The 22,210-nt window shown below is 34.8% G+C and overlaps 4 protein-coding genes and 1 non-coding gene across 5 annotated transcripts; 2 read left to right on the plus strand and 3 right to left on the minus strand.

Annotated features, from left to right (window-relative positions):
* Positions 1 to 710: 710 nt before the first annotated feature.
* LOC103855305 lies at positions 711 to 2,446 on the plus strand. The gene is made up of 3 exons (XM_009132268.3): positions 711 to 966; positions 1,273 to 1,749; positions 1,960 to 2,446. The coding sequence occupies exons 2-3, from the start codon at positions 1,383 to 1,385 to the stop codon at positions 2,004 to 2,006; spliced, it is 414 nt and encodes a 137-aa protein (XP_009130516.1). The 5' UTR covers positions 711 to 966; positions 1,273 to 1,382; the 3' UTR covers positions 2,007 to 2,446.
* Positions 2,447 to 2,714: 268 nt separating this feature from the next.
* On the plus strand, positions 2,715 to 6,181 carry LOC103855303 (inactive serine/threonine-protein kinase At1g67470-like). Its single transcript, XM_033284903.1, is given in 2 exon segments — positions 2,715 to 5,424; positions 5,427 to 6,181. Coding segments are annotated over 2 exon segments (1,071 nt in total). The 5' UTR covers positions 2,715 to 4,610; the 3' UTR covers positions 5,684 to 6,181.
* Positions 6,182 to 6,411: 230 nt separating this feature from the next.
* LOC103855306 (receptor-like cytosolic serine/threonine-protein kinase RBK1) lies at positions 6,412 to 9,472 on the minus strand. Its single transcript, XM_009132269.2, has 8 exons — positions 8,924 to 9,472; positions 8,384 to 8,839; positions 7,725 to 7,982; positions 7,492 to 7,649; positions 7,329 to 7,408; positions 7,107 to 7,245; positions 6,874 to 7,023; positions 6,412 to 6,785 (listed from the first exon to the last, which is right to left on the minus strand). Exons 1-8 carry the CDS (start codon positions 8,934 to 8,936, stop codon positions 6,636 to 6,638), a joined length of 1,404 nt encoding a protein of 467 aa, XP_009130517.1. The 5' UTR covers positions 8,937 to 9,472; the 3' UTR covers positions 6,412 to 6,635.
* Positions 9,473 to 12,979: 3,507 nt separating this feature from the next.
* On the minus strand, positions 12,980 to 18,304 carry LOC103855307 (dof zinc finger protein DOF5.7-like). Its single transcript, XM_033284904.1, has one exon. It carries the CDS (start codon positions 15,280 to 15,282, stop codon positions 14,245 to 14,247), a length of 1,038 nt encoding a protein of 345 aa, XP_033140795.1. The 5' UTR covers positions 15,283 to 18,304; the 3' UTR covers positions 12,980 to 14,244.
* TRNAN-GUU lies at positions 17,915 to 17,988 on the minus strand. The gene has a single exon. It is a non-coding gene; the product is annotated as a tRNA-Asn (tRNA).
* Positions 18,305 to 22,210: the final 3,906 nt, after the last annotated feature.

The following is a 22,210-nucleotide window of genomic DNA, read 5'->3' on the forward strand; positions in this document are numbered from 1 at the left end:
TTTTGTAGGGGTTAACACATAGATTTTGAAAAAAATTCAAAAAATATGACAACATTGTTTTAATGCATATTTGCATCATGCACTAACATATGATGAAGTTGAAAGAGGTTTGGAGCTTTTGTTATCTCCGTTTTTTAAGAAAATAGCGATTTTATAGTGGTTATTCTACTGATTTAGGGAGTATTATAAAGTTTTACTAAATTAATTGATAAAAAAATATTAAGATTTCCATATACCATAAAAGAGAGTTTAACATACAATAATACAAATGGAGAATGTGGTTAGAAATTTTAAAACAACACTAAAAAGTTTAGGCTTCAGTATATACAATGTTTAACATAAAACTTAATTTTTCCGTAGGGGTTAAACACATAGATTTTAAGAAAAATTCAATAAATATAACAATATTTTTAATGCGTATTTTCCTTCTGTACTAATATATGGTGATGGTCAAAGAGGTTTGAAACCTTTGTTGTCTCCATTTCTCTAGAGAATAGCGATTTTATAATGGATAAAGAAGTGGATAAACTAAACTGATGTTTAACTTGAAAATCTTGAATTTATCTGATTTTTTAATCTGAATTAACCTAAAACCAAGAACTAAAATAGAATATTGAGGTTCTATATCCTCATCAACTAATAATCCTTTTTTTTGTTGGTTAACTGGTAGGAATCAGGTGTTGTGAAGTCTAGGGTAGAAGCGCACAGAAACAGTTGCTATTAAACCAAATAAACCGCTAATAACCGTCGGATCAATCTTTAATTGGTTAAGCCCGACAAAAGCGGGGGGAAAGAAACCAGAACAGAGACTAGTATATATAAATGAAGAAACAGAGCAGAAGAGGAGATCATATGTGAGCTTCTTCTTCTTCTTCTTCTTCTCCACAAGTCACAGAAAAGTCAAACAGACGCCGGAAACGACGCGATTCTAGAGTTTCCTTCCATCGTCGATCTGATCTTCTCTCGGTAATCTACGCTTCGGATATTTTTAGCATTTATATCCGCCGAATATTCCGGCGAATCATTGACGGACATCGAGGCTTCATTCGATCGCTTTCGCTTTTCTGTTTTTTTTCTTATTATTTTAAAATTGAAACACCGATCTGGAGGATAATTAATATGAAGAATCCACTTTGATCATTGTGATGATGATGATGTAATTAAATGGATAGGAGATTTTCTCTCTTTTTGGTTTTAATGAATTTGCTTTAGTGTTGGTTAGTGACAATGATTTTTAAAAAAAAGTTGAGATATTTAATTATTTGGTGACAGGTTGAAGAAGAAGAGGATAAAGAAGCATAGGTCCATGGCTGAATGATAACAGTTTTATCTCCGGAGATTCGGAGTTTTTTTTTTCTTTTAGGAATCTAATAAAGAAGAAGATGGCAGTCTCTTTCCCTCGTCTCCCCAGGTGGTTGTGTGGTGGTGGTGGTGGTAGCACTAAGAAAGACTCAAAAGGATCATCTCCTTCACTGAAGAAGACTATTAAGACTGGATCTTCTTCTTCGGTGAAGAAGATGAAAAGAGGATGGGTTGATAGAGGAGAGGAGGAGGGTAAGATGGGGAATGTGCTGTTCCCTGAACCAGATGATCCTGAGTGGTCCATTGGTTGGGTTGAACCACATGGACCTGGGTTTAAAAGTGAGGATGATACTGGTGGTGGGTTTGTGGTTCTTGTTCCTTGTTACAAGAAAGTGATAGATGGTTCAGGGAATCAGATTCCAACTGGTTTCCTCTCTCCTGCTTCTGGTAATGCTTGTTTCCATTTTCATAAATCATTAATAGCAATTATTTGACTTATATGTGTATGTTTAGGTTGATCTCAGTGATTAAGTTTGTAGCTTGGAGCTTTTCTTGATTACCGAGTTAGAAGTGAATTTATTACCATAATTTATTGTTTAGACATTGAGGATTCTGAACTGAATAGTGTGTGGTTCTGTTTTGAATTAAAATCTGCAGATAAGAAGAATATGGAACAGTGGCTGTCGTCTATGGGGAAGCTTTAATAAGCTTTTGGAGGATTTGTGAAGATCAAGACTGTTTCCCACATTGTGTTTTTAAGTATTCAAAAATTAAAAATAAAAAAAAAACCAGAAAAAAAATTTGTGGATAGGTTTTCTGGAGACTTCTTTTGGTTCTCTGTTTCAAGTGAGTGACAACAAAACATCAAGTCATCCCTCTCAAGAATCTACTACTAATGGACAAATGTGATGGTGATGGAGGCTTGGCAGCCTAAAATGAATGAAGAATGATGGATTGATATGCTATGAATATGATATATGATTTGAGTACTGGATATTTTTCATGTGGGTGTTTGGAGTGAAGACGTTTTCTGCTTCTGTGGTCGAGATTATTGTGAACAAACAAAGAAAAAAGATTTTTCTTTTTGTTCTTTTGTGATTGATGATGTGTAATGGTGTACATACATGTACATAAGTTTCTCTTATATGTCTTCTTTCTTGGATCACATGCCTTGTGCTTACTTTCGACAACACGAGAGCCCCTGACGCTGTGCACGTTTATAATCATTAGAAACTTAGCAGAATCATCGATTTCATAAACAAAGTACACTCAAACATGTTGAACACGCTTTTGGTCAGACAAAACTTACATTTCACTATTTCCCATGAGGCCGAGTAGATTGAAAGCAGGACCAGGATGTCCTTGTTGTGAAGAGTAGGACGCAAGTAGGTTTTAAACAAGGTTGAAATCTGCATCAGTTGGTGTAAATTCCTCCTCTGAAATCTTGGATGATTCCTGCAGATCAGCGCCGGCTCTGGACGTGTGCGGACGGTGCTTTGGCACAGGGTCTCACCATTTTTTTTGTAATTTTTTGGTATATTTAGGGTCATACAGTTTTAATTTTATACATGAAAAGGTCATTTTTGTTTTTTTGAACACACAAAAAGGGCCCTAAATTTTTTTGATTTGTATAAGAAAGGGCCCTAAAAATTTGTTTGTGCACATGGCCTAAATATATTCTGAGCCGGGCCTGCTGCAGATGCAGATAAAATATCATTAAAACAAAAACTCAACCTCATAAACTCATAACAACCTACATAACAAAATGGCTTCAAGATGGATATGGAATAATTACCCCGTCTTACTTAGAAGAGTGTTGTTGATTGAAATGTTCAAAGCTCTTGTCAAGAGTTGAGTTCTTATGTTCCTCACTCATTGCTCCAGAGTATGATTCCATAAAGCTTTCCTTCTCATCCTCGTTAGACTCTCTTCTCCTTCGCTATCATCTTCAAAGTCATTAAAATCCATCTCCATCTGCCTCTCTTGAAGAACAGGTTTTAACTCATCTTCACCAACGTACAGCCTAGAATCATTGTCAGAAACAGGAACGCCCTTGGCAAAAAAACGCAGATGTGAATCAAAATAAAAAGTTACAAAACTTTTGGGTTGAGTTTAAAAAGAAACTAGCTAGGAGGAAGCGTGTGGTACTCATTTGTTATGCCAGTCTTGAATGAGAGCACGAAGAGTTTGGTTTGGTGTGAGAAGTTGATAGTCTACTACTCTCATATTTTTTCATAGGAGATGTGTCATGTCCCATGCTTAGCCATTCCCCTATAGCGTCAAGCTCATAGGAAAACACGTCCGCTGCAACAGGTGTATTCTTCATCAGCTATCTAAGATACATATAATCCAATTGTAATTGGCTTTTGAAGTTTTTTTGGATCTTTCTAGTTGATATCATGTATATTACGCTGTAATATGAAACTACATATGTGTCCGGTGTCCCCATGCATGGCCATCTATTCATGCACGCGTGAATAATGATTTGCTTAACGAATACGTTACACGTACCTAATTAACAAAAGTACTATTAAGTCATGAAGACTACGTGGACGAATTGATAATTTTTGAAGCATAAAAAATGGTAATGTGAGCTTTTTTTTGTTGCATTTTGGAAAACATATTATGAAATATCTCCCAAACGGCCAACTCCATCAAGAACTTTTCCTACAAGGAAGTCACTGTGGACTATTCTATTCAAAACATTAATGGCCATGAATGTTTATCGTTTTCTAAATGCTTTTCTTTTTGGCTAATTGTTTTTTTTCATAATAGTTTTCCAGTTTTCTAGTTTTTTTTTATTTTTGACTATAATTTTAAAATTGACTTTTAAGATTTGTTTGTATGTATGTCTTCACCTTTATTTTCTTGTTTGCTAAAGTTGAAATTACTAACATAAAATATCTAAGTATTTAATTTAAAAAAAAATTGAAAAATAATAATAACTCTTTTTAATGAGTTAAACAAATTATGAGTTATAAATATTATCAAAGAAACAAAAACAAAGTCTTAGGAAGAAAACATGCTTTAGGTGAAAGCCAAGTAATATAGCTTTGTATTCTTCATTAAGAATTGGCGAAAACCTTAAAAACTACATTTCATAATTTTTTAGAAGAAGAAAAAAATACTTCTATTAGAATCTTGAACGGGTCATAAAAATTAGTTTTTGACCCCTCAAACACTCTAAAATAATATCATTCGAGGCTTATATTAATACTGTTCTTCCTTCTCATTTACAAGTATGAGTGAGTTCTTCAGTTTGCGTCATTTTAGTTTTCAAAGCAAAGTTTTTTTTTGTGTGTATGTAGATGGGTTGGTGGAAGAAGAAGAAGTCACGAGCCGTTGTTAAAGAACAGACGTGGGACAGAGACCAATGGAGAGGAGAGAAAATTCTAGAAGCGCTAATCCAATGCTGTGATGGCAAACCAAATTCCATCAAATTCTTCACTGCTGATCAAATCCTCAAAGCCACTCAAAAACATTTTTGCAAGTGTAACATCCTTGAAAGACGTCAAAACATCTGCGAGTGTAGTCGTGTTTCCGAATTATATTTTCATGGGAAATGGTATTCAGGTACGCTCGATAACCATCGCATGATTCTACTTAGGAAAATGAAGGGAAGAAGTCCACATCCCCCTAGAGACATCTGCACTGGACCTCCTAAGGACGTAGCGATATCTTCGATGGTGAGTGATCACAAAAATTTCATGAAGTTGGTTGGGTGCTGTTTTGAGTTTGAATATCCAGTCATAGTTTATTATGGTGGAGAGAGACAATACTCACCTGTAGATTTGAATAAGATAGTGTCATGGAGAAGGAGAATGAAGATAGCAGAGGAAGTTGCAACTGCTTTAGCTTATCTTCACGTTGCGTTCCCAAGACCCTTTGTGTATAGGAACATGGGGTTGAAAAATATATTATTAGATAAAAATGGCGTAGCGAAGTTGAATGATTTATCTTATTGTGTCTCGATTCCAAAAGGAGAAACACATGTCAAGCTTACTTGGGCTGGTAAAGACTACGATTACATGGACAATGATTATATTTTCAACCGCGTAGTGTCGGAGAAAACTGATGTTTTCGGGTTTGGTGTTTTCATGCAAAAGCTTTTGACCGGAGAAAAAATTTTGAGGAGCTTTGTGGTTGGAAGAATTGGAGAGAGAAGAACAAGTTTCCGAAGTGGTTGTCCTCGTACATGGGAGAAGGAAGAATGGGTGAGATCGTAGATCCAAAGATGAGTTTGGTTTTAGAAGTAGAAGAGCGTTGTCTAATGGAAGCTTTTCTTGTCCTCTCAGAAAGATGTATTGGTCTTAGAGGGGAAGTTCCAAAAATGGTGGAAGTGGCTAAGGAACTAAGGAGGTCATTAAAACAAGGGGAATAGAGAAAATCACGAGAGATGTTGGAGAGGCGTAGAAGTGATGATAGGTTCTGTTTATTATGTGGTGACTGACTTTCAAAGTTTTGATCTTATTTTCGGGTATTTTTGCTATAAGAAAAAGAATTTTGAGTCAATGAATAAGGAAAAAGAAAGAAGAAATATGTGATTTGAATCATTATTTAGTCTTTTTTTTTTTTTTTTGATAAAAGGACGTTATATTTTTGTATCAAGGGGAAGAAAATTTTGCCGACATGTTAGCGTGTAACATCAAGAGCATGCATCGCTGTCCAATGTGGGTCGAGGTTGCTTAGCTATTCAAGAACCTCGTATTTATGTTCTCACTAGTTATTTAAAAATAAATAATAATTCCCAAATTTAGTTTGTCTTATGAAGGTTTTATATTCATGTTTGTTAGTTTTGATAATTTTAGTTTACGTATGAAACTAATGCAGCTAAAGAAATGATCACATGCATGGTCGGCTTTGGTGAGAGATGTCTTTGCGAGTGATTGATGAGATTGGGATATCGTAGTGGTGCTTTCAGCCTCGCAAGGAGGCAAGAGGCTTGGATTAGCTGACGCTGGGTTTGGAGTGTGGCTCGGTGTTTGGTTCGGAACTTGGTTAGGCCTTGTTGAGACAGATACTTGATGATTTCTTGAATGATTTCTGATGACTAAACAAGTGACTATATATTCTATTTCCATAATTTTCTAATAGTTTTACCTATTCATATTACAAAGTTGCGAGATTTTTCGATTAATCATTCGGATTTCAAAAGTGACTACAGCTTTCACATGAACAAAGGTTGAAGACACAAGCATAAGCTGAGACTAGAGGCCAATTATACATACAATCTTTCCTTTCTTTTAGAGATTTTTACAATGGAGAATATGGAGTAAAATCACATGCAAGAAAGACAAGGTAATACTTTTATTGTTGTTGTTGGATTGGTTGCTTCACTCCATTAAGAGTTGTCTATGCCGAATGAGACCGTCAAGGTACGAGGAAGAGGTATGATCTTGTAGGTCACACCCGTCGAGACTCACTGTTCTTGCTCCGCCGTGCGGCTCAGCTAACCGGTCATTCCCACGCAATAGCTGCACCAACTACATCCAAAACCAACCCAATTCATAAGTTGCTTATTATTAGATCAAACACTAATGGGACTAGTTTGGCTTTGGAAATGGAACATACCCGGTTCATATCAGGACGCATAGTGGCTACATGGTGTATGCACATTGAAGCTGTTTGCATCACCCTTCTCATCTCAGTTTCATCAAAGTCATTTCCTAGCTTAGGATCAACTATTTCCTCCAAGCTGCTCTTCTCCAGAAGTGGTTTCACCTTGAAAAATAAGCATTTCAAACTGTCTTAATTGTTGTAAAATGCGTACAAAGAGAAGAAGAAGAGCAGTTTCAGATCATTACCCACATCACAATGCTTTGCCTGCTATCTGTATCAACCGCTCGACGACCAGTTATGATCTCTAGAAGCAACACCCCAAAAGCAAACACATCCGTCTTCTCATCAACAACCCCATGCATAAAGTACTCTGGAGCTAGATACCTGTAAGAGAAACAAAGAACCAAACCTGGTTAAGATTTAAACATCAAGAAGAGATTGTGTAGCCGTGGAAATCTGTGTCTGACCCGAATGTGCCTTCGATAGGGAAAACAATATGTTGAGGACAATTCTCTGGGAGCCACTTAGCAAGTCCAAAATCAGATATCTACCAAAAAAAAAAAATTCATATCAGATTCAGCTAAAACTGATTAGTTTTTGATTGTTGAATTAATCAATCAATAAAAATACCTGAGCTTCATAATCTTGACTTAGCAAAATGTTGGAAGCTTTGATGTCACGGTGAATAATCCGTCTAGGACAATCATTATGAAGATATCTCAAACCATCAGCTACACCCAAAGCCACTTTATACCGTTTCTTCCAATCCAAACACTCCTCCTCAGACCCTACAAAGGTTTAAAAGAAACATAAACACAATTAATAATGTTTTAAAAGCATTTTTATTGCAATGGAGAGTGTACCGAAGAGTAGAGAAGCGAGACTGCCGTGCGGAGCGTACTCGAGCACGAAATGCAAACCGCGGTCGCTACTGAAACCGCGAAGCCTTGCTGCGTTTGGGTGGTTAACGTGTGCGATCATCCCTAGTTCAGATAAGAAGTCGCTGACTCTTTCTTCTTCTTCCATGGCGTGTCTCATCAGCTTCTTGATGGCCACCGTCTCTCCGTCAGGTAAAACTCCTCTGTACACCTCCGCATGTCCTCCCTTCCCAATCATATTCTCTAACAAAAACACGTACAACACATCAAGATCCATGCTAGCCACTAGGAGACACAAGAACATAACCAGGACCGGATCTTGACACATTCCAGGGAAACATTGGTCTTATCCCGCAATTTTTTATTTAAAAAAACATTTATATAGATACAGAGCATTCTAATTATTTTAAAAACTTTATTAAAATTCTTAATAAAAATCTATAGATCTCAAAAAAATCTCAGGACCGGCCATGTACCGAACCTTACCGGGATTAAAACTGTTTATGATTCTTAAAATCTTTAAAATTTTAGGACTGGCCATGAACATAACCTTACCGAACCTTACCGGGATTAAAACTGTTTATGATTCTTAAAATCTTTAAAATTTCAGGACTGGCCATGAACATAACCTTACCAAACCTTACCGGGATTAAAACTGTCGGTGGCGGCAACAAGCTCTTCGTACGTGAAGTTCCGCCACGAGGGTTTAGCTACGAGGATTTGGTCGCAGTCAACAGGAGAAGGAGATAGCTTAGGCTGTTTCCGCCGCATGTTTTTCCTCGTGAGCTCGTAGCTGGCGAGGAGAGGAATGACAGAGAATCTCCTTATGGACTTCTTCTTGATAGAGTCTATCATCTTGTTCCATTGAAGACCGTGGTGCTGAAGAGACGAGACGTTCGGAGGAGTTGTAGATAACGGCGACGATGACTTATCAGGCGAGCACGAGCTGCAGCTGCTGCTGTTGTCGGAGTCCGAACTCGTTAATGGGATTTCAAGAACGCATCTCGGCGATGGATCGTCGATAGATAATGAGTCGCTGTTCTCCGTCTCCGTCTTTTCATTGCTTCCTTTGTTCTTCTTCTTTTTCTTCTTCTCCATCTCTGCACATAACATGTTTGAGTAGATTTTTTCATTAGAAGACAAGGCATAAACATAATGTCGTAACATTGACTATATAGCCTTACCTTCAACAGCCATGGCCTTCGTCCTCTTGGATTCTCTGTGAGAAGAAGCTTTGAATGATAATATTAAAAAAAAAACTCAAAGCTTCATGAAAGTTTCTCCGAAGAGTAACATCTCCGTGAGGAGAAGGAAGAGAGTCCGGAGAAACAGGAAAGCAGAGGTTTGTCTTCTCTTCTAATGTGTGGTTTCTGAACCGTTGTTTTTTTTTCTTTTGCTTCTTGTCTTTGTTAGAGAGTTTTATCTTTAGAAATGTTTATTCTTAGAAGATTTTTAGAAAGCTTCAAAGTGGAAGAAGAAGAAGATGAAAGACCAGGTTTATTATGACTGGTAATGGATTGGAATCTATGCTATATTTATACAAAATCCACCACATGCATGCAAGTCGAGAGTTCTGTTTCACTTTTTTACAAAAGATAAGAGTTCCGTAACTAACGCTATCCAACGAACGAACACGCCGACGGTTGACATATATTATCTGGAGCTGGTCAATGGCATTTTCCGTAATTACAGTGGATGAGAAGACAAGACATCCTCTGTGTTTTAAAATATAGTTATGACTTGTTGTGAGGCCACTAACATTGTTTTTATTCTTTGTTGGGTCTCTTCAAGCTATTTTTTATTATTAATGCAACCTTTAAAAGCAGCATAAGCGAATTTAAATGGCGGACTGTGTGATCCCCCCTCCCCCAAAGAAATATGATACTCATTCCGTTTTAATATAGATGATGTTTTAGAAAAATTATTTTGTTTCAATTTATATGAAGTTTTGAGATTATATGATTAATTTTAACTTTATTAGAAACTGATCAACTAATTAGATTTTACCATCTTTTTTATAATTAGTTAACTGATTTTAAAATTATATTTTTAAAATATTTAAAAAATAATAATTTTCTTAATCTTTATGCACTAAGGCAAAACATCAAGTATTATGAGCGGGAAAGAATATCTTGTTTTCAGTTATCGTGTGGCACCACCATAGAGACTAGTATGAAACACAAAGGCAATTAAGCTTTAACCACCCTAGACCTTATTTTAAAAATATATTTAACTTTCTTATATAATAAACTGGTCAATATCAAGATAGACAACATTCATGAGAGTGTTCTGGTTGACGACACGACCGTCACGAGTCATCATGGAGCTTAGTTAAAAGACGTTTATTCGAAACACATCAGGCGCGACATCATTGGACCCACCATCTCAAGCTCTAACTTAAGTGCATAAAATAGAAAAATCTAACGACGAAAATGAAAAGAATAGGCATGTGTCAAACTTTCTACATGTGTGGGTTAAGTACATATCATCGGAGAAACAAATTCATAATCTAGATAAGCACATATTAAAATAATAAGTGAAGTTGTTGCGGGAAAATGATTTTTTTATATGTATCTTTCGTGAAATGCGAATTTGTTAAGGCAATAACTACATTCTAAATAAAGTTACTAGTTAATTGGTAATTTCAGTGTGAAGGTGTATCATGCAGAGTGGGTGAACCAAACCTCTTAATAAGTAGACTCTCCCAATCTAATCTAATTTGCTTTATCTTTCTCCATTGGGCCCCAAATTCCAAATCATAATAGCCACCAAACTCACCAATGTCAAGTTCTGTCTGAGAAGTCAGTCTAACCAATCTCGTTCTCACTTGAGCACTCTTTTGCTTCAATCCAAAAGTCAGCTAGTTTTTTTTTTTTGTGAATTCTGGTTTGACGTTTTTTTAAAATGTACTATAAGTCTATAACTAATAAATACTAGTAACTAAATCAAAGTAAAACCAAGCCGACAAGCGTTAATCCTATTTTTTCCAAATAGGAAAGTGATATATAAGCTTATATTTTTAAATATGCCCGACTGCTTAGAGATAATCACTTAACCCAACAAGAGATTAGAGAAAAGTGTACTAAGTAAAATGTTTACATGTCAATATGTCATATACTATCTAACCGAACCACATAGATAGTGGATGTGACATAGAATCTTTACGTCTCCGTGGAAAATAGTTAAATTCATCAACGCAAAAGCCTAACAAGATCTTCGGCCTTCTGCTTACGAAACAAAGCTCTATCCACTGAGCTATAAACGCTAAGTTAGGACTAACTAAACAATGTTATTACCAACAGTTTGTAGCTTAAAAGTAGTTCCAAAAAAAATTAGTCCTAACATACACCTTCTCTTCATGTAAAAAGGCAATTAAGAAAAACAACTTTCACTTGCTATGCCATCTAAAGAAGCTAGTGACCTTTCACCATACCATCACTCCCGAGTTGTATCGAAGATTCTCTGATGATGCAAAAACAGAGAATTAGAAGGAAAAAATATTTCAGAACGGTTTGTGTCACTTTCAGGTGCTATGAAAGCATAAAAATCTCTTAATAGGCCTTGTCCAGTTTAAAAGATTATTGGGGCTAAAATGCTCTCAAGTGGGTCAACTAGTGCCTAAATGGGCCTTGTGGCATTTTCAAATATTCCGACAGCTGACCGACATACTCTAAGGTATTGGTCGGAGGAAAAATGCATCGGCGATGAATTGAAATTGTCACGGGGGAGTGATCGCCTTCTCTAGAATTTCAAGCTTATTTGGTACAAGCGACAGTTCATCGGTTGCACACAAAAAAAAGACAGTTCATCGAACCCTATTTTAATATTCAATCTAGGCTTCTCTGCATCACGAGTAACTTCTTAACATGGCCATTTCATATTGAGTCATTGACAATGGAAATGAGGCCACCGTTTTTTTTTTTTGTATTTGGTTGTTACTCTTGTGCATATGAATGAAATAATGACAATGTTACAGTTTTACAAAAATAGAAAAGGGTAAACTGTTTTTATGATGAAAACGTAGTTTATTATTATTATTCTCAGAAAAAGTAACAAATGATTCATTGTTCATTTTGAGCATTTCAAAGGAAAATGAAGCTTTTAGTTGTTAATTTCTCAGTTGGCGATACTTAACTCAAATCGAAATATTTATATATAGACCTTTAAATCTAGTAGTTTGGAGTTTATTGCGTTACTATATATACAAAGTAAAAGTAATGACGTGACAAAAAAAAACATGTAACTTGTTTTCTGTTGGAAGCTTTCTCTTCTTTCTTTCTTTCTCGTCATTATCAAAAGACGTTATGTTGTGATGAGGTTATGACAAATTTCATATTTGTGCTTAGGTTCGACGAACGGCCTCACACATGTACAAACTTCATATTATCTCCTCCTCGCAATTGGTTTATATTTGATTCTTGTAGCAAAGCCGTGAAATAGCGACATATTAAATTTACTCATATTGCATGATATAACTAGGCAGTTACATCACTTGTATTCACATTCATCATGCTCCTTCACTACCTATCCGTTTCATTAAATTATCACAAAATACTTCAACATGTTGTATATAAAAGTTATTTATTTTTTATAAATTACATTACACTTTAAGCTTATTATTTGGCTAGTTAATGTGGTGTCTCGACCAAAAGCAAGAAAAGGTTTATTCTTGATTTATATTACCTTTTTATGATGATTTAACAGAGGAAAACTAAAAGTTAAGATATCCGAAAGACAATGATCTTCTAAAGCAAACTTACTAAGAGCAGCATTAACCCTTCACGGGTTCTTAGTCGAATTTTTTTTTTAAATTTTTTTTTTTTTAATTTTTTTTTCTAAAAAAAAAATTAACTAATTGTGGGCCACCACGTGTCAGTGGGGCCCGCAAACAGTGCTAAAACTAAGTAAGAGGCACCTCTTGCAGAAGAGTATTAAGAGGTGCTTTTTATCAAAACTGTGGGACCCACCTCTTAAGAACCAAGCTAAGAGGTGGGGTTAATGCTGCTCTAATGATCAATAAAAAAAAGCTTATTAGAAGGAGAATGTAGTATTGAAAAGTGCCAACATCGCCTTTTTGTTTTGGGAGTAACCAACATCACCTTTTAAGTGACCGGAACCTATAAACATTAATTCTTGCAGATGTGTGTGTGTATTCGTACAGATAAATGATATAGTTATCTATCAAAATAATTGGAATAACAAAATTACTCTTGTGATTTTAAAAAACATAGCTTTGTCTCTATAACGTTTATGAGTGAGCTTATAAATACAATTATAGTCATGACTAAATTCTAACTTTTGTTAGTTAAACTAAATCGTAATAAAATTATTTATAAGAATAATTTTTTAGACATTTATATTTCGTTTATTTGTAGTGATTTTGACAGAATTTAAAACATATACATTATATGTGTTCATGCGTACATATATAAAAACCTCATGTGTAGAGAGACTGCAAAAGAAGGCTAAGGCCTGCTCTCTGTGTTCACGTAGACTCGACATAGTTCAGTGACTTCTAAGATGCTATATGCTTGTATGTACATTAATTAGACCACACTTCACTGACAAAGTTTTCATGTAACATCAGTCTATATTTTCTACTTACAGCACAACTATCGATGTTGTAACGAATATTACACTGTCTGGAATTATTGAGATTTCATTATTCACTAGGGCACAGTTCAATTGATGTGGATGGCAAATTTCAATTTTGGGTATAATTAGGCTCAGTTAAACTTATTAAATCAAGTAAAATGAATTGATTGGTATTATAACTAATCTCAAGGAGACATAATCTGTTTACTGAGAATCACATTTGAAGATTTATTTTTAATTAGTATTCCGTCCATTCCTAAATACAAGATGTCTTAGATAAAACACATTTATTAAAAAACTTGTTTTTATCTAAAAAATATAATTGAAATTTAAAATTTAAAATTACTCAACCAATTATAAAATAGAATTATTAAATTTGGTTGGTTCCACAATATTTGATAAAGTTCAAGGTACTTAAAAATATGAGAATATCTTATATATTAGAACATAAAGATTATTCTAAACATCTTATATTTCAAAACAAAGGTGAACCAATTAGTTTTTTTTTTTTCTGAAACACCAACCAGGCAACCACCAATTAGTTAGTTGAGAATTTCACCACTAAGCTCAAGTCCAAGAGCCTTTCAATAATTAAGCTTTAAGCACAGTAAATCCTGTTTTGAATTCGCCCAATATTAAAAAAAAACAAACTAATGAAAAAGTTAGAGAATCTAATACAGTATATATCTATCAATTCTTGAATTTTGGTTTTTGTTTACAAATTGAAACTTATAATACAACAATAGTAACCCAAACAACAACAACAAAAGCTTACTACAAAGAACACCCAAATAAAACAAAACTACAAACATAAATATTTTTGGAAGTGACATCACAAACACACATAGTTTTAAATCTTGATCATATAAATATAGTTTATCTTAAACTTACCAAGAATCATGGCAAAGCATTAATTATAATGATTAAGATCAGTCCAAGCTTGAAGTCCATTGTTCCATTGATCGCTTCCTCCTGTGTTATTATTTTCATTGTTATTAATCACCCTTTCGTTGTCGTTATTATTACCAAAGTACCACTCTGTCTGATTCTCTCCTTTCTTAGTTGTCGGCGACGGCGATGAGTTAACGATCTCGAGATTCCGGTAAAGAAGCGGCTGTGGCCTCTCCACAACAACAGTCTCTTCTTTAGAGTTGCCAAAAAACATAGCCATCCTCTGTTGCTGAAGCCTCCAGTGTAAATCTTGGTTTAAACAACTCAAAGTTTCTATCGACGTAGCTAAGTTTCCATCGGTTGTGAAAGTCGCCGGTGAATGGTTGTTGTTGTTGCTGTTGTAATCTCCGAAACCCATTAGGGTTAAACCTGATCCGACATCAACAGGTGTTGTTTCGACCTGCTCCATGGTCGTCCTAAGGCCAAGAACTTCTTGATTATTCATAAGTTGAAGATCGTTTATTTTGTTGAGAGATAATCCAGCGAGCTGAAAATCCATTGCTGTTGGAGGAGTGAAGAATTTAGATGCTTCTTCCATGGTTGAAGAGAAAAATCTCTGAGATGAAGAAGAAGAAGGAGCTATAATGTTAGGTTTTATTGATTTTTTGGTTTTCCGACAACCGCCACCGATGGGGACGTTTCTTAAGGAACCGCCACGTGTCCAGTAACGGCGGCAAGATTTGCAGAAGTGACGAGGCTGAGAGAGGCTGTAGTTGTTGTAGTAACAAAACTTTGTGTTTGAGGAGTTGCAACGAGGGCATTTTAGGGTTTGTTGGTCTTGAGAAGCGGTGGAAGACGGTGGTTTTTTGGTATGGGACGCACCGGTGATACGGTGATCCGGTTTAGGAGAGTGGAGATTGGTATGGGAGGACATGATAATGATGGGACGAGAGAAATAAAGGAACAAGAAAAGTATGATGAGAGCGAGAGAGATTGAGGAACAGTTGGTAAAAAGGGTTTCGTCTGGTGTGAATTTATATATAAAATGATTCTGCATGTATGTGAGCTTGTGTATGTTTTAGAAACGTTTGTTTGGCTTAATTATTTATAGATATTGAGTAAACAAAAAGTGGCTTTGTCTTCAAAAAGTTGGAGACGTAAATAGTTATTTTGTTTATGAGACTTAAATCACTTTAGTTTTCTTTTCTTGTCGAGTTAATTATTTGAATGTTTTTGCTTTTGTAGCAAAAAAAATTGTCTTTGTATTTATTAATATTAAAAGAGTGTGTTTATCAAAATGAAACTTTAATATCCAGAGTTTTATCATTCATTTTAAGATATTAAATGCAAAAAAGAAAAATCTTAACGAATTACAAAAAGCGAATGGTACAAATTAATATGAGCATATAGATTTGTTAACATGTATATAAAATTCAATATTTATGTATTAACAACTAAAACTAGAATTACGATGTTGCATGTAGAACATGTTATAATTCTCTTGCATAATAATTACCTCGACAATACTCAATCTTTTCGCTAAAAAGTAGATTTCGAACATGTTTAAACATTTTTTTTTACTTTGTGGACTATGTATTTAAACATGTTATATATACTATGTTGGTAATACTCTTGTGTAATCTTAAACCGCCATTGTAGTAGACTTGTATACTCATAAACCGCCATTTTGTCAAAAATGTACATTTTATTACATTCGATATATGAATTTCTTTGCAGGTATAGTCTTTGTATACGTAGAGAGATGAGTGAGGGATAATAGAGACAAAAGGAGAAGATGAGAGAGAGGCATGAAGTGGCAGAAAAGACAGAAGAACATATATAACTGTGCAATTGATCGGAACAAATCGGATAGAATTTGTTATCTGTCGTGTTATGTTGTTGCGGTAACGTTTTTTCAATGTGTGAAGTGTGCACTGCACCGGTCTTTATACGTAAACTATATATTTTATACATATATTCATTTGTGTTACAAAAAAAAAAAATACATATATTCATGCAGCCAGTTATACTTATTATAGTTGTCAGCAGTATGCAACTCTACTAAGGAAACCATAACTATTTGAACAATTTATTTATATATCCTTTAAGTTATTGTTGCCAAGAAACTGAGAATACATATACTAACTTGTCGATTTCAAATTTATATAGTAGACATAAATTTGATTCGTATGAGTTCACGTTTAAACATTTAAGCACGTTTTTAAAAGTTTAACGAGTAGGGTTTGTTACATTAGTTAACTTTCTCTCACATCTTTGTAAAGTTTTCCTAATATAATTTTGACCATTAACTCCAAAAACTTCTCTTGACACCTTTTATCACCCCCTTTTTTATTTTTATTTTGTAACGGTAATATATAATATGATTAAATTATCAACTAAAACTTGCAATATTTGACGTTTGTGAAGTGAAATTGCATCATAATCAGATTCCATAGGGTTTTAGTATACGTATTAATTCCAATTACACAGTTAGTGAGGCCATGTTCTCAATAATATGCATATATCAATAAATAATACATCCAAAAATAGAAAAAGAGAAGATTGTGTTTCGATGATTGATCAAGCGTCTCCATCTGTGAAGAAACACGAGAGAACGGAGAAGAAGAAATAGGAAACATGTGAGAGCTTCAAGAATGGATCTCTCGTGAAACTGAACCGATCATCCTCTCTGATACATACAGCTTACACCCACTTTTGTTTTGAACTGATAATAAATCCAAAACCATACCGCAATTGCAAATGAGATTCATACACGCCCGGTTTAACTTTTAAACTATTCTTCATATGTATCTCCATTAGCCTTTTTTCATAATATCAAATTACTATTGAAACTTGAAGAATATTTACAAAAAAAAAAAAAAATTACTACTGAAATTAATCTACAAGGAGCAAAATAAGTAGATATTTGCATCGGTGATATTATTAGATGTTCTAACCCCAACAATTTATACTACTCCGATCCATATAAATCCAAACCTGATATACTTGGCCAAAAGCACATTTGTATCACAAAATAAAATAAAATATATGTTTGTTCTTTTATTTATTTTGTATCAGAGGTTTGGGTCTTTGGCCTATATTGATACAAAACAAGTTCTTAACAAACTAATATTCTCCCCAAAAAGAAACTTTGTACCTTTTTAACATCTGGTTTTCCTTTATTTGATATCAATAAATATTGTGAGAGATATATATAAAAATATATTAAATTAGTGTAAAGACGCAGTTTCAACAAGGATTGGTCAAATGCAGTTCAAATGTTATATCGTTATCAAACGTTGTAGAAGCATATACCACCTGATATACCCGGTCTGTTCCCATTTATTCCAGCCGTAATCTGATCCTCCTTTTCATTGATTGTTTTACATTTATTTATATGAGTTCGGTCCGAGTTTAATGCTCTACTGGGATCTTGAAACAGGAAAAGAAAAACAAGAATTAATATTGAAAATTGTGAAGCTAATCACGAGAAACGTACGGAACGAGAGAAGGGCTGATTCGTGGAGGCCCATTAGTTTTAAACCAACCATTGTGCTTACAAGCTTGAACGTACCTGTATTGTCGGATTTTTAGATTATTTCGTCTAACAAATAATTACGATGTGTATGGGAACTTATGGACTTGTAGCCCATTATTAAAAAAGGACAAAATGCACTATGGCTAAAAAACGCTAGAAGGAGGATTCGAACCTCCGACCTTGTGGTTAACAGCCACACGCTCTAACCAACTGAGCTATTCCAGCTTTTGTTTAAGCAATTAAGAACGTATTAACATAATTCGTCTTTTTCTAACAAACTATTAAAACATAAATTTTAAAGTACGAGATACATTTAAATCTACCATCCATCCCCATTGGAGATGCTCTAAGTTCGTGAATAATTTTGTAAGCAGATAACTCATTTCTCTGTCTAGAGAGAGACTACACATTTAAAAATAATCAAATGGGAATTACCCATTTAGTATACAAGAGCAAACAAAAATAATATTAACAATTCTAATCACATTGACTTTAGTAATGTGAAAGCTGGCACTAGAGATGTAAGAAGATACGAACTAATTGTTAACTTGATTTGCAGCGTACAATGATTCAATGAATAGTTTTGGACATGTGAATAAAAGATGAGATGTGACTTTGATTATGATTACTTCAGAAACTGTGATGGAAAACAAAATAAATTCATAATATATTCATAAACAGGCATAATTAACTGAATCTGGCTCGTGTTCTCGTAAAGCTCTCTCCTATGCTGTAATAGTTGAGTGACCCTTGTCTTATTTTTTACCTGTTCGTTCCATTGTTTTTTATTTTACAAGTCGTTTCCTAAGGTAATGTACGACAGAGATCGTGTCGAATAAGATTTATATGTCTCATAAAATAAAATAAAAATTCAGAACTTTTGACTAATTTGAGTTTTCGAATATGCTGTCCTACATTATCGCTAAGCAAATAGCTTCGGTTTTGTTTTAACTGTGGATTTAAAAGGCTTTATGAAGAAACCAAAACGTTGATTTGAAAAATCGAGCTTCCCTTCTAGCTTAAATCTACACATAACCACTTTGGGGAGTTAATCAGTGATTAACGAAACGTAAAGATTAGGTTGATGGTGTGGACTCTGGAGAGCATAGACGATGTCTACAGACTCTACACGGTGTGTATGCAATGTGATAAATACATTATGTCTATCCAACACGGTAACACCATACTGTTCATAAATCAAAAGAGTTGTAAGTCTAACTTTTCACAGTATTTGCTGTCGATAATTATTTGATTTGGAATGGTTAAACAGTTAGTATAGGAAATGAAGCTAAGCATATTTGTACTTTTAAAACCGGTAGAAGAATTTTTCTTTTTTTTTTCAAAATGAAACTATTGATTATTCTTATTTCTTACAACTAGAAAATGCAATTTATTTACTGTATTGTTTATAGATCATGTTATTTATTTATTTATTTTTTACAGCGAAAAATTATTTTACTACTCAAGTTTGAAGTGGTATGGATATCCAGACCAGAATAGAATAACCAACAAAATGAAACTCTCTATGAAAAAGAATAGACCATGTTATTCATCAATAGTATATCATACTCTATATATATTATTCATGTATAAAAATACGAACCATTTGATTCGTTTTTATTTTCTCTTAAGTTTTAATTATAAAACTGTAGTGAGGATTAAAACAATTTTAAATCATAAGACTATACATTTAATCGCCTGAAATTGCTTATATATAACATTTGCTTGAATGTTGATTTTCGCTTATTAAATGTCTTTTTCATAGCTCTACAAATATCTTTAAAATAATACAAAATATAGGCTTCCCAAATTTGACAATCAAGCGCATATTGTCTGGAGCTGCAAGTAACTCTGATATAAAATCCAACAATTGTAAGAGTAGGTCTAACAACAAAAAATCGTTTACTTCATGAAAAACCTTTATACATTTTCATATTTCATTGAAAACTTTTGAGTTTTATCCAGCATCTAAATTTGACTCTATCGAATCCGTGTAGAACATCCTTGTTTTAAATTTCTAATATATGTTTGCTCAAAAAAAAAATCCAGCATCTAATTAAGTGGTCTGAATATTATATGCTTTTTTATATTTTTGTATATCGATGATAACTGAAACATGCATGCAGCCGCCAATTTGATATTCGCATAGGTAGCATTTTCACTAAGTTGTGACTCGAAGATTTAGAATATACGATACAGGTATATGATCTTTTGCCCCTCTTTTCACGCAAAGTGCAAAATTTTATAACTGTACAAAATTCCGAAACAGTTTAGTTCGCACGAATATATGACATCAGTAGAGAGGAGGGGAGATTAAACCGAGGGACCAGAGATCGTGTGTATGTGTGAGTCTACGCTAAAATCTAAAATTATGATGCGACACTATGTTCTGATGAATTTTTATATTATAGAGGGGATATGATATATGATGGGACCAACCAGGATTTAGGAGTCGTTAATAAAATGCCATAAGAGGTAGCTTGATTGTAATTATGAATGAAAATGATGTGTGTAACATGATGACCATACGCGAGCTCCTACTTTAACGTACACTTTATATGGAACGGAGACTATGACGTTGTCATTTAACTTCTTGTTAATCATACGCAGGCTCGTTACTTTATCTACTATATATTAATGATCAGTAAATGAAATTATGTTAAGCAAAATTACAATTACGTGGAAAATTAAGGTTTAGGTTACGCTCTAAATAGTTTACATAGTGTTAGGATCAACCAGCTCGCAATACGTTCGAATGCTTTCAATCTCACGATCTTTCTCTCTCTCGATGAATCATAAACAGAACAATGACACAAGAAGAAGTTATACGAGTTCAGGCCCTCAAGATAGAGTAATAGCCCTACGTCTCGACTGGTAAATCACCAGTGTTTCACTATGAATCAAGAACTCGAATAATCCCTCTCTTGCTCACCTTTGAATGTAGCTCACAAGAGAGAGGGGATAATCCACATACGCCCTTTATATATCAGGGACTAATCACTCACATTAAGCTGACTAACACACGTCATAAACCATAAGCTAAACTCCTAATTGAACCGGCCAAACCACCTTTTCCAATCTTCAGCTTATTGACATTCCTTGTCTTGGTTTAAGCTTAACCGGATTGATCTTCCATCACCAAAGCTCTACAAAACCCCACCTTGATGACATCAATCTGAGTAAGCTCCTTAATGCGGCAAACGTATGAACTCCCAAGCCTTACGGCTTATCATCAGTGACTTGCTACTCCGAGAAAGCTCAACGCCTTCTCAAACTTCTCAACTGGAAGAACCTTTGTCAACATATCAGCAGGGTTCTTCTCTGTAGCAATCTTCAGCACTCTTACATCACCAAGCGCTATAATGTCTCTGATGAAATGCATCTTCCTACTTATGTGTTTCGTTCTTTCATGATGAACATTGTTCTTCGCTAGGCAGAGGGCACTTTGCGAATCACACCACACATCAATACTCCTCTGTTTATAGCCAAACTCTTCAGTTAATCCTTTAAGCCAGACGCCTTCTTTTACAGCTTCCACCATAGCCATATATTCCGCTTCAGTCGTGGATAGAGCCACCACATATTGTAACCCTGATCGCCAACTGATAGCACTTCCTCCTGCCGTAAACACATAACCTGAAATTGACCTTCTCCTACCAAGATCAGATGAGAAGTCTGAGTCGCAGAAACCTTCGACTTTGAACTCCTTTTGCTTTCTGAACACTAGCTTCAGACTCTCTGTCTTCTTCAAGTACCTCAGTACCCATTTCACTGCTAACCAATGCTCAGAACTTGGATTGCTCATAAACCGACTGATCAATCCTACTGCATAGGCAACATCACATCTAGTTCCCAGCATTGCATACATCACACTCCTTATAGCATTAGAGTATGGAACATCGTCACCGACTGGTTCTTGTCCATCATCATCCTTAATCGCAGATAATCTGAACTGAGCTCCAATAGGTGTAGTAACCAACTTTGCTTCATCCATGTTGAAAGCTTGAAGTACCTTCTTGATGTATCCAGACTGAGATAGAGTAAGTACCCCACCTTCTCGGTTTCTTACTATATCCATACCCAGTATCCTCCTTGCTGGACCGAGATCTTTCATCTCAAACCTACTTGCCAACAGCTTCTTAACTGAAGAAACTTCTTCTTTATCCTTTGATGCTAGTAGCATGTCATCCACGTAAAGAAGCAAGTAGATTCTAACTCCTTTCTTAGACTCTTTTATGTAGACGCAATGATCAAACTCACTCCTCCTAAACCCTTGGTCAACAACGAACTGATCGAAGCACTTGTTCCACTGTCTAGGTGCTTGCTTAAGTCCGTATAAAGCCTTTTCAAGTTTGCATACAAGGCTTTCTTTTCTTTTAACAACATACCCCTCTGGTTGTTCCATGAAGATCTCCTCTTCAATAACTCCATGACGAAATGCAGTCTT

This window comes from Brassica rapa, chromosome A02 (genome assembly GCF_000309985.2).
Source record: "Brassica rapa cultivar Chiifu-401-42 chromosome A02, CAAS_Brap_v3.01, whole genome shotgun sequence".
NCBI classification, from domain to species: domain Eukaryota; kingdom Viridiplantae; phylum Streptophyta; class Magnoliopsida; order Brassicales; family Brassicaceae; genus Brassica; species Brassica rapa.

What these genes read in the sequence shown, in the direction of transcription:
- LOC103855306 (XM_009132269.2), bottom strand. An exon ending in CACCGACAGTTTTAATCCCG is followed by an intron (nt 7,983 to 8,383) that starts GTAAGGTTTGGT and finishes TGTTTTTGTTAG; the next exon opens with AGAATATGATTGGGAAGGGA. An exon ending in TGCGTCCTGATATGAACCGG is followed by an intron (nt 6,786 to 6,873) that starts GTATGTTCCATT and finishes TTTTGGATGTAG; the next exon opens with TTGGTGCAGCTATTGCGTGG.
- LOC103855305 (XM_009132268.3), top strand. Translation starts at nt 1,383, where the DNA reads ATGGCAGTCTCTTTCCCTCGTCTCCCCAGGTGGTTGTGTGGTGGTGGT. An exon ending in TTTCCTCTCTCCTGCTTCTG is followed by an intron (nt 1,750 to 1,959) that starts GTAATGCTTGTT and finishes TAAAATCTGCAG; the next exon opens with ATAAGAAGAATATGGAACAG.
- LOC103855307 (XM_033284904.1), bottom strand. Translation starts at nt 15,282, where the DNA reads ATGCAGAATCATTTTATATATAAATTCACACCAGACGAAACCCTTTTT.